This window comes from Microcaecilia unicolor, chromosome 1 (assembly GCF_901765095.1).
Source record: "Microcaecilia unicolor chromosome 1, aMicUni1.1, whole genome shotgun sequence".
NCBI lineage: Eukaryota > Metazoa > Chordata > Amphibia > Gymnophiona > Siphonopidae > Microcaecilia > Microcaecilia unicolor.
In genome coordinates this window covers 378,604,888-378,617,226 of record NC_044031.1, presented here as the reverse complement: position 1 = coordinate 378,617,226, position 12,339 = coordinate 378,604,888, and the positions used below count along the sequence as shown (strand labels likewise).

The window sequence follows — 12,339 nt, the reverse complement described above, 5'->3', positions numbered from 1 at the left end:
CCCTATCCAGCAATTCCCCTCTCCCTGAGTCCTGCCCTTCCAATCCATGCCCATCCATGCTCCTCTGTCACCTGGCCCCTCCATTTTTCCCCTCTCTGCCTGAGGCCTGCTCTGCAATCCATATCCATCCATGCCCATCTGTCCCCTCCATTCATCCCTATCCAGCAATTCCCCTCTCCCTGAGTCCTGCCCTTCCAATCCATGCCCATCCATGCTCATCTGTCACCTGGCCCCTCCATTTTTCCCTATCCAGCATTTCCCCTCTCTGCCTGAGGCCTGCTCTGCAATCCATATCCATCCATGCCCATCTGTCCCCTCCATTCATCCCTATCCAGCAATTCCCCTCTCCCTGAGTCCTGCCCTTCCAATCCATGCCCATCCATGCTCCTCTGTCACCTGGCCCCTCCATTTTTCCCTATCCAGCAATTTCCCTCTCTCCCTGAGTCCTGCCCTCCCAATCCATGCCCATCCATGCTCCTCTGTCCCCTGCCCCCTCCATTCATCCATTTCCAGTAATTCCCCTCTCTCCCTGTGCCCTGCCCTCCTAATCCATACCCATCCATGCTCCTCTGTCCCCTGCCGCCTCCATTCATCCTTTTCCAGCAAGTCCCCTCTCGCCCTTCCATGACCCCCCCCCCCTCGCATCCATGCTACTCTCTCTCCCATGTCCCAGCCTGGCCCGCCCTCTTCTCCCCCCCGTTCGCATCCATGCCCCCCCCGTTCGCATCCATGCCCCCCCCTTCGCATCCATGCCTCGCATCCATGCCCCCCCCCCCTTCGCATCCATGCATCCCTTTTTTTTTTTTTTTAATTCTTTTTAACTTTACCTCCGTGGCGGTTCGTGCAGCGAAGCGTCAGGGAAGGAGGCGGCGCTCCCGACGTCTAGCTTTCCCTTCGCTGTGTTCCGCCTTGTTTTGAAGGCGGAACACAGCGAAGGGAAGGCTAGAGGTCGGGAGCGCCGCCTCCTTCCCTGACGCTTCGCTTCTGTATTTGTTTGTTTAGGCGCGAGGGCGGGGCAGAGACGGCTGGATGGCTTCACACCACGAACGCCACGAACTCCACGAACCCCACGAACCAGCTTCAGAACGTTGTCCTCATTAGAACGTTCACGGTGCGTTTTATTATATTAGATGTTGAACATTGTTTATATCAGATTGCATTGCCTGTAACAGTTTACAGTGCTTGTACCCTTAAGAAAAGCAGGAAGTTTATGGAGCTGGAACAGAAAAACTCATTCCCATAACACATTCCTTTAACAAACAGATTCAATTGAAAGTTCACATGAAGTACAAATCACAGGGTAGACAAAAGATTTTACAGCTCTCATAAACCAGGTACTTTCACACCCATTCAGTTCATTAGAACCAACACAGATTTGTTTTGTTTGTTTGGTTTTTTTCTCAGTTTGCATAGCTAGATTTATCTGCAAAACACAACAAAACACTGGGGACCAGATGCACTAAACTTAACCAGCCATTAACGAGCCAATAAGGAGCAAGTAGTAAACTGTGGCATGCACTAAATGCTTCTGTGAGCCATTTTCTGATCACAGTAGCAGCTAAGGAAAACAGAATGCAGATGAGCAAACTAGTATTATAATGTGTAGGAATCGTATTGTAATGAGATGCACTATGGTTTACCGATTGCCTAACCGCGAAAAATCTAACGGGAGGTCTGTACCTCTCGTTGGGGCTGCGCAGCCTCTAAAAACTTCTATAAATGTAACCAAAAAAAAAAAATTGGGGGGAAAAAAAGGCCAAGTGCTCGTCAGGGACGTCCTTTATGGACATCCTTCACTGCCTAGCCACGTCCAAGTGCTCATCAGGGCCATCCTTCTAAAGCGCCTAACATGGACGTCCTTCACTTAACCTTTAAAAAAAAAAAAAAAAAAAAGAACGGCCCTGACGAGCAATTGGATGTTTTTCCCCTGATTTTTTTGTGATGAGTGTTCTTCTGCGAGGACGTCCAAATAAAACAAACTATTTGGACATCCATTTCAATTATGCCCCCTCCAGGTCTCTCTCCGCCAGTCACAGCAAGTTTAGCTCTCACCGGTGTCAGCTAAACGTGCTGTGATTGTTGGAGAGAGACCTGTAGGGGGGCATAATCGAAAGGAACGTCCAAATAGTTTTTTATTTGGACGTCCTCGCAGAAGAGCACCCATCACAAAAAAAATCTGGGGAAAAACGTCCAATTGCTCGTCAGGGCCGTCCTTTTTTTTTTTTTAATGTTTCAGTGAAAGGACGTCCAGGTTAGGCATCCTCGCATGTCCCGATGCCGACGGTGGTAATTTGCAACTCTCACCCCCCAGAGCCACATATTCCCGGGGAGGAGGGTCTGCACGGTCAGCCGCAATACACCTCCTTCTTCCGAGAGTGGGGCGGCAGGGATCACCGGCTGTACCAGCAGCTGCAGCTTGCGTTCCGGCCCGCGGCTCTAAGTGCTCGTCAGGGATGTCCTTTTTGGACATCCTTTTTGGACATCTTTGGCATGCACAGAGCAGCCGGCATAACGCTTGACTGCTCTGCGCATGCTCGACTGGCTGACTGGTTTCCGAGGGAATAGAGAATGCAAGTAAGCTACAACGAGCAGCTGATTTGCATTCCCTTTCCTTGATGCATGGCCGTTCCCTAACGATTCTCTAAGGAATCGGTAAGGGAAGGGCATTAACGATTGTTTTAGTGCATCTTCCCCTGGGACAAAGGCATTTCACCTCCAGGTAAATTCTATATGGAAGAGAAGTATTTAGAAATACTATCAGGCTATTTTCGAAAGAGAAGGACGTCCATCTTTCGACACAAATCGGAAGATGGGTGTCCTCCCAGGGTCGCCCAAATTGGCATAATCGAAAGCCAGTTTTGGGAGTTCCCAACTGCTTTCCATCGTGGGAGTGTGTCGGAGGCGTAGCGAAGGCGGGACTTGGGCGTGCTTAGCACATGGACGTCCTCGACCCATAATCGAAAAAAGGGCGTCCCTGACGAGCACTTGGACAACTTTACTTGGTCTTTTTTTTTGTTACAACCAAGCCACAAAAAGGTGCCTGAACTGACCAGGTGACCACCGGAGGGAATCGGGGATGACCTCCCCTTACTCTCCCAGTGGTCACCAAGTCCCTCCCACCCTCAAAAAAAATAATTTAAAAATATTTTGTGCCAGCCTCAAATGTTATACTCAGGTCCATCGCAGCAGCATGCAGGTCCCTGGAGCAGTTTTAGTGGATGCAGTGCATTTCAGGCAGGCGGACCCAGGCCCACCCCCACCCCCCACCTTGCGGTAGTAAATTTGAGCCCTCCAAAACCCACCACAAACCCACTGTATCCGCATGTAGGTGCCCCCATTCACCTGTAAGGGCTATAGTAGTGGTGTACAGTTGTGGGTAGTGGGTGTTATGGGGATTCTGGGGGGGGGGGGTCATCACACAAGGTAAGGGAGCTATGTATCTGGGAGCTTTTTCTGAGGTCCACTGCAGTGCCCCCTGGGGTGCCCAGTTGATGTCCTGGCATGTCAGGGGGACCAGTGCACTATGACTGCTGGCTCCTCCCACGACCAAAGGGCTTGCATTTGGTCATTTCTGAGATGGGTGTCCTTAGTTTTCATTATCGCTGAAAATCAGAAACGACCAAGTCTAAGGACATCCATCTCTAGGGACGACCTAAATGTCGAGATTTGGGCATCCCCGACTATATTATCGAAACGAAAGATGGACGCCCATCTTGTTTCGATAATACGGGTCTCCTCGCCCCTTCGCCAGGACGTCCTGCGAGGACGTCCTCAGGAAAACTTGGGCGCCCCTTTCGATTATGCCCCTCCACATATTCCATATGTAAGAAAAGTATTTTAAAAATATGTTAGCGTTAGTATTCGTTCTTACCTTTACTAACAAGCCTTTTCTATATTATTTTCCACTAAAGGTTTAGCTATTCCTGCACTTTCCTAACTGGTCTTAAAAACTTACTTATGAATTATCCCCCCCTTTACCTCTGGTGTCATACACTGACAAACAGAGGTAATACTAAGGGAAGCAAAACATCTGGAAACAGCCTCTGGCCAGAATGAAACATTATCAGGATGCAGGTCAATGGCAGGGGACAGTGTAGGTAGCTGAAATCTGTAGGCAACCAAAGACCTCCTTAAAGGGTAAACACTCCTTATGTCCTTCAATCTCCTCCCCCCCCCCCCCCCCTTCCCCCTACATCACTCTCAGTCCCAGGGCACTATCTGACTGCATTTTATTTCAAAACTACTCCCCTTGTGCTGGGCTGGGCTGGGCTGGGCTGGGCTGGGCTGGGCTGGGCTCCCCCCCCCCCCCCCCCCCCCCCCGGACCTCCCAGTGAATCTCTAGGGAATGTACTCTCTCAGTAATCCCCATACAATGTGGGATTACATATGTTTTAATTGTTACCCGCTTTGAGATAAGGTAGGATACAAATATGAAATAAAAATAAATAAAATATCCAGTTCCAGGAGAGAGACTTTTTGTCTAGTTCTGGTTTTAAACATACATCCTTGAAAGTGCTGTGGTATTTATAGTACTTGATTCTACCTACCGAAAGTAGTACTGCAGGTCTCATAGGGGGGGTCTTTTTTTTTTGGTCATAGTATTTTTATTAAATTTAAAAGAGAATAACAGAAGACAATTCAGTGTAACAGTACAACAGCATACAAATTGCAAAAATCATGTAAAGGACAGAAGAGAGAGAGAGTGGAGAGGAAGAAAAGAAAAAAGAAAAACACTTCTCATCAAGCACCTCTAAAGTAGGACAATAACAAAGACCACTTCTCCTTATAAGTGATATAGCAACATGACTTTTTAGCCAGAAAGGTATCATATTTATAAGTCTGAAATACCATATTCCACCATTCTTGATATGTGACTTGACCCGGGGTCTTCCAGTGCCCAAAAACTACTTTCAAGGCTAAAGGGGGGGGGGGGGGTCTTTTACTAGAGATTAGCTCGAGTTATCTGCAGCAGGGCCCACAGGAATAAAATGGAATCTGCTGCAGATAACTCGAGCTAACCTTTAGTAAAAGACCCCCATAACGCATCACGATGAGGTTGCTGGAAATCCAGGACTGGCCGAAAACCTCCCTATTTACTTTGGAAGCTCTGCTTCCTGTCTTCTGGGCATTGAAGTAAAATTCTGCTGACTTTGAAAAAATCCAAATGGCTGGCAATTCTAACCTCCTGAGTGCTGAGCATAACTCACAGAGCTCCCTTAAACTCTTGGACACAAAGTCTGTACAGAGTTTACCAATGGCTTAATCTGACCCTGCCCATAGCAACAGATATTACTTGACCATACACATAGCAACCAGTAAGAAAACTAATTCCTTAAGTAGTTTGCACAGTAGAATTAGCAATACCAAAAAATGAAACTGTATATGCAGTTACAGTTAGGTTTCTTATAGTCCGCTAGTTCCATTTACATAGTTCAAAGCGGATTACAGCAAGAATCTAGATCACAGTAACATCTAGGATGCAACATAAAATAAACATTTAGCATAGGTAACATGACTATTTCTTAATCGTATTCAGAGAATACTGAAGTCTTTAAACCCTTCTTAAAGATATTAAAGGCAAAGGCCTTAAATTAATAGGTAACAATTGCCAAAATTTGGCTTCCTAATATGCAAACAGACTTCTCAGGTATCTATATATATAAAAGGCAAGACCAACGTTCTATGAAGCCTCCAGCCGGAAGTGTGAAGCGCCAGAGATATCTGGTTTCCCCATGAGTGAAGGAAAACAGCACAGCACGAAATCTCACACAGTGAAGGACTCAGAGGGGGGAGGGGAGAGGGATGCCCTCACTCTCTCTGTAACAAAAACACAGAACAGCAGGAAACTTAACACTGAAGGACTGGACTCTGAGGGGGGAGGGAGAGAGGGCAGAGACACACACTCCCACATGCACACTCTGAAGAAAACCTTGCTAGCCCCCGTTTCATTTGCATCAGAAATGGGGCTTTTTTACTAGTTTCTATATAATAATGCCTTTAGGACTCATCAAACAAAAAGTAGATTATGAGTATTATACAGCGTTTCCCCTAATGAGTAATGTACAATAGATATCAAATAGCTTGGCATATTCCCTTTATGTTGATCTGTTGGGTGTGTGTATATATCTCTGTTCTATTTTGTGTGTGCTGGGCATGTGTTTTTGACTGTGGAGGAGGTAGCAGGTGTGGAGGTGGGGTAATTGTGGGGTAGCAAGCTTTAGGGTGGGAGCAGTATGTAGCATATAGGGGTAGTTGTGGTGGACTTGTTTTCGGGGTGGGACAATTTGCAGGATATAGTTTTTAGGATTGAGGTCTGTTTGCAGGGTATTGTCAGTTGCAAATAAGGTAGTTTTCGGGTGTGGAGTAATTTGTAAGGGGTTATTTATTGGAGTGGGGGCAGTTTGACAAGTGGTGGGTTAGTTGTGAGGGTAGTTTTTTGGGAGTAGGGTAGTTTACAGAATGTGTGAGACAGCTAGTGGGTAGTAATTTTGGAGTGGGGTAGTTTGCAGGAGGTAACTATGATTCGAATTTTCTTCCCAATCTGCATCACTTTGCATTTGTCCACATTAAATTCCATCTGCCATTTGAATGCCCTCACTAGTCCTGCCCAAAACACCTCCACAACACACCCCCTTGCTAGGTGGACATACAGCAGTGTCGGACGTCCAAATCCTGCCTTTGCAAAATTGGGATTTGAACATTTCAAGTACATGGACTTCTAATTCAGCATTTTGGGACGTTCATGTGCTTCAAAATTTGACATCATAGTCACATGTGGTAGGCATGGTAAACCATTTTGAGCTGTATTGCTACTGAACACCTAACATCTCTGATTATGAGACTAAGGGTGCCACTCTGAGATTTCATTCTAATTCAATTGAAAATTCCATTTCTTCAAAGCCAGTAAATAGGCCATGTATTTATTTATGTATTTTAAAAAAGTTTTATATCCCGCTTATCAAATTCTAAGCAAGTTACAATAAAAACAAACATAAACTAACATAAAACTTCAACAAAACTCAATAATGACATAGAAAGTTCTATCATCTAAAACATAAAAATATTATTTTAGTAAAACTATGTTGGTTTGGAGGTGTGGCTATAAGAAACCAAGCCCTCCTCTGATTCATGCTTGTTTGTATTCTTTCATGCCCCAATTCAAATGTGCTTGTTTGTTGTTTATGGTGTTTCTTATATAATGAAATTTTCAATAAAAAAAGATTCAAATATAATTTAGTAAGGGGTCCTTTTACTATGCGGCGTAAGCGTCTACATGCGCCCAACACATGCCAAAATGGAGTTATCGCCTTACTACTGCGTGGCTCTTGCGGTAATTTCATTTTTGGCGTGTGTCCGATACGCGTCTGAAAAATATTTTTTATTTTCAGGCGTGCGTAACGGACGCGCGCCAAGTGGCATTTGGCGTGCATAGGTTTTTACCGCCCGGTTACTGTGTGAGTCTTTACCACTTGGTAAATGGCTGGCGGTAAGGTCTCAGACCCAAAATGGACGTGCAGCAATTTTCATTTTACCACACGTCCATTTTCGGCAAAAATTTTAAAAAGGCCGTTTTTACAGGCGCGCTAAAAAATGGATCGGCACGCGCCCCAAACCCATGCCTACACTACCTTAAGCCATTTTTCAGCACGCCTTTGTAAAAGGACCCCTAAAACTTCTATTACTAAACCAAAAATTACCTTGCAATGATAAATACATTACTGCTTACTGTCCCACTAGGTAGTTTTGCCATAGGCTCAACATTATTGACATGGTATGGGGGATAATGAGAACAATTTTAAAAGCCACTATACATAGTGTTTTATGTGTGGATGTAGGCACTTATAAAGTTGCCTATCTGAGATGTGTGTAAAATTACATATGTACGGGGTGGATCTGGGCAGGGGTTTGCCTTTATGCACGTGCTTTCAAAAATACAAGCATGTGCATATAAATTTAATCCTGGGAATTTGTGCATAGTAAACAGCAGGTATAAATATAAGCTCACAAATTTCCTAGGGTAATTTTCAACATCTTTATGCAACACCTGATATACATTGTACTTTATAGCGTATCATATAACAACACTGTAAATCATAAATACATGCCTTTTTCTGCTTCCTTTCTAGGGATTTATCCAGGCCACATTCCCGGCACAGTGAATATGCCCTTCTATACCTTCCTAACTGAGTCTGGGCACGAGAAGTCCTTGGAAGAAATCCAGAAAATGTTTAAGGAAAAGAACATTGACCTCGGCAAGCCTCTGGCGGTTACATGCCGTCGAGGGGTCACAGCATGCCATGTGGCACTGGCAGCCTTCCTTCTTGGAAAGGAAGACACTGCCATCTATGATGGGTCCTGGGCAGAGTGGTTTCGTCGAGCCAAGCCGGAGCACATAATCACGGAGTGGAAGCGCAACTCTCCTGATGCTTCACACCCTAGGGCTGGCTAACGCCACTGATTCCAATTTGAGGGCCAATGAAAGAATTTGCTGCACTGTTGCCATCCTAACTCGATGACATCATAAACTTTTCACCCTTCTACTACTACTATTAAACTTCTATAAATCACACAGAAGAAACAGTCCCTGCTTTGGGAAGCATAGAATCTCTGTAGTCCATGATTGAAGAGAAAATAAGACCCAAGAGTCACCCCCAAAAATGAGCTCATAAGTAGGATGACATGCTGGGTCAAACCAGTGTCCATCAAACCCAATATCAATACCTGGAAGATCCCTTCCCAGATGCAGAGGTGGCGATCCTTGTGCTTACCAGCTATTGTTAATAGACTTATCCTCCAGAAACTTGTCCAAACTTTTCTTACAGCTATATTACTACCATATCATCCAACGACAAATTTCACAGCTTAATCATGCATTGACTGAAAAAAAAAATCAGTTTCTTAATTGTTTTAAAATCTGCTAGCTATTAGTGTCACAGAATGTCCTCTACTCTTGAAAACATACATAACTGTTCCATACCACAATGATTTTATATCCTCTCTTTATTGTATTCCCTCTTAGTTGTCTTCTCTAACCCGTTTAGCCTAAGTATAGTCAGAAAACAAGTAATAACTTAAGACGTGGAGGGCAATGTATAAAGTCATGCCTATTTTACACCTATTTGATAAAGTCAAGTGCTCAGCTATTTGACTTTATAAAATAACTAATGTAGGTGTGAAAGAATGTGGGTATATGTAGATACTGGCACCAGTGGTGTAACCAGATCTCAAATTTTGGGTGGCCCGACAGCCGACATGGGTGGGTACAATGTCCTTACTGTAGTCAGCTCCCCACCCTTGCCCACCCAAACATACACCACTGACTGGCACATATACCAGCTCAAGGGCTGGCATAAATGTTATTGTGTACTTTCTGCACATATGCATATACATCATGGAAGTTTATAACTGTAACTCCAATATTAGAGTATTTGCCTAGGCAGCTACCTAGCGCTTGCCTCTGGAGTGGGAACCAAGCACACTATCAGATCTGTTGGTTCAGGGACCAAGGTCAGGATTGGATTACTCCAGGAGGCTGAATAAGCTGTTCGTATATATTTATAATGCTCCATACAAGTTAGTCAGTCATTTCCATTATAGTCGCTCTGAACCAGAGTTTACTTATGTCTGTAAAGTCAGTTATAATCCAACAGTAGCAAGGCAATTCAGTATGTATCCAAACAGAACTTCAACAGTTTTAAACATATATACAAGGTCGCTCATATACTTCCCTTCTGTATTTCAGCAGTGCTTTTCTCCTTTTTGACTCCTATGTAGTAGCAGCGGTTAGCATATCTGGGTTTAAAAAAGGTTTGGACAAGTTCCTGGAGGAAAACTCCATAGTCTGCTATTGAGACAGATACGGGGAAGCTACTGCTTGCCCTGGGATTGGTACTATGGAATGTGGCCACTATTTGAGTTTCTAACAGCAACAAAAAGGGGGAAACAACCATGAATTTAATAAACATGCTAATGCTCCTCAAAAAATAATCATATATTAAAAGGGAACAAAAGATACTGTGATGTGAATAAAAAGGAACCGGAGGCATCAGATAAAAATCAGTGGCCAGGCTATTAGGTCTCCTACAGCGCTCAGTTATTTCAAACCTTTGAGCCTACTGCATGACATCAATCACTTGCCAACCGGAACCAAAACCTCCATAAAAGTGACATTACTACTTTATTGAAAAATCATAATCAAATGTTAATTATTATTATTAACATTTGTATAGCGCTACCAGATGCATGCAGGGCTGAACACCTGACATAGAGAGACAGTCCCTGCTCAATAGAGCTTACAATCTAAAAATAATACAGACAGACAAGACAATTAAGGGCGAGGGAAGTGCTGGGCGAGATGGAACAAGGAGAGGCAATTGAGTAATAGCTAGGAGTTAATGAGTATTACACACTAATTTGAAAAACGAAAATATAGCATTTTCAAGACATCAAGTGCCACAGGAAACTCTGAATAAATAAAGCACAATGATACTGGTAATTGGCGACTACTTATCCTGCATCTGCAGCTTCAGCGCTGATAGAAAAGCTCTACTGCCCGACGCTGAGGCACTTATTGAAGATAGCATTTCATTCAAACAACCTGCCTCCGGGGACTGCAGAACATCGCATCAACTATAGTACTTGCGGCAGACTTGCCGACTCAAATGACAGGCTCAGAAGCATTTGATTATGGTTTTTCAATAAAGTAGTAATGACTGTTTGGGTTTCTGCCAGGTACTTGTGACCTGGCTTGGCCACCACTGTTGGAAACAGGATACTGGGCTAGATGGGCCATTGGTCTGACCCAGTATGGCTATTCTTATGTTCTTATTTCCTACCACTGGGCTGGTAGATGTCCACATATCTCCTGCTGCTGAGAGCAGATAGAATTAGCAACTCTCCTTAATTATATTACCAGTCCTGTTACGTTTACTGGCACTCTTCATGGAATAAGCCAGGCAGTCTGGGCTCCAAAGGGTGACTCTCAGATTGGGATTTCTTTAGATGTGCTGGAACCTTACAGACTTTCCTGCCAGAGGTAATAAGCACTTCAGCCTTAAGATGATTTACCTCTGAGCCATAAGGTTTGTGAGTCAGTTGCCTTTTGGGGCCAGCTTTAGGGGGTGGCAAGAAGGGCACCTGAGGGGCCCCATGATTGCCTTAAAGTGAAAGAGACATAGCCTGCTGGTAGGGTTTGTAGTCCCCTCCCCAGTTTCCGCTCTGGGACCCTGTATGTCTTCATTGGCCTTAATCATAGAAATAGTCTAGTTTCCCCCCCCCCCCCCCCCCCCCACCTTAGTTATGCAAAAGATGAAGGGATAAAGAGGGTTCCACAATTCCTTTAGTATCCAGAAAGGGCAGTGGATTTGACACCTGCAAACTGCAGTCTATCTCCTTGTGTTTAAGCTTGTGCTGGTCTCTGCAACACAGGTTTTAGGCTTTCTAGCCCAGATACTATGCTAGTAAGGCAGGCTGGAAGGCTCACCCTAGCCTTGGAAAGATCAGAGGTGGAAGATTCAAACCTAAGATTCTGTTAGAAGGAGAGGTCTGAGTTTTATATATAAATCTCCACACATGGTTAGAAATGTCTTATAATATCTGCTTGTCATACTATTATCATGTCTTATCATTATCATGTTACCAAAACTTTTCTGTAACACTAAATGCCTATTTTTCTATTATATTTCCACTATCCATGATGTATTGTAAGCCAGATTGAGCCTGCAAAGAGGTGGGAAAATGTGGGATACAAATGCAATAAATAAATAAAGGAGGGTTTCTGCTGCCACCCGAACCTCTTATTGATTAAACTAGAGCAGTGCTTCCCAAACTATGAGTTGAGGCCCCAAATGGGGGTCACAAAATAAGTTTGGTACCACGACCTAGGTGGGCTCGCCAAAGGTGCATCACACAACTTTATTTTGGCCACAATCATGGTATCACAGCCATAAAAAGATGGAGAAGCACTGGACTAGACACTTCTATTGTTCTACAACTCTCCTGTACCTTAGATTCCTTTCTGGAAATGCAGGAAGAAAATTCACGAAAAGGACACAGTTTGCCTGCCTACCTACAGATGAGATCAGGCTCAGGGATTTATTCTATTGGTGAATTATAGCTGCAGCACTGAAGATTATAGTAGAAGCATTGAAGGTTTATAGTAAAAGCACTGAGGGGCCCTTTTACTAAAGGGTTGCCGTGTGGCAACCTGGAACTACCGCCAGCCCAACATGTGTGTCGGCGGTAGTTCCACCCCCAGCGTGCACCATTGCCGGCGCTAGCGGAAATATTACAAAAATATTTCTTCAGGGGGGTTACCCGGCGATAATCGCTGCCAGTTAC

General features: G+C 44.4%; 1 protein-coding gene across 3 annotated transcripts in view; it reads left to right on the top strand.

The window, feature by feature from the left end:
- TST (thiosulfate sulfurtransferase) overlaps positions 1-11,294 on the top strand; it is a 44,844-nt gene extending 33,550 nt beyond the window's left edge. For all 3 annotated transcript variants that reach the window (XM_030210135.1, XM_030210144.1, XM_030210153.1), the window contains one exon: positions 8,127-11,294. In XM_030210135.1, coding sequence (XP_030065995.1) covers positions 8,127-8,449 — 323 coding nt within the window. In that variant the 3' untranslated portion in view covers positions 8,450-11,294. The remainder of the gene's footprint in view (positions 1-8,126) is intronic.
- Positions 11,295-12,339: the final 1,045 nt, after the last annotated feature.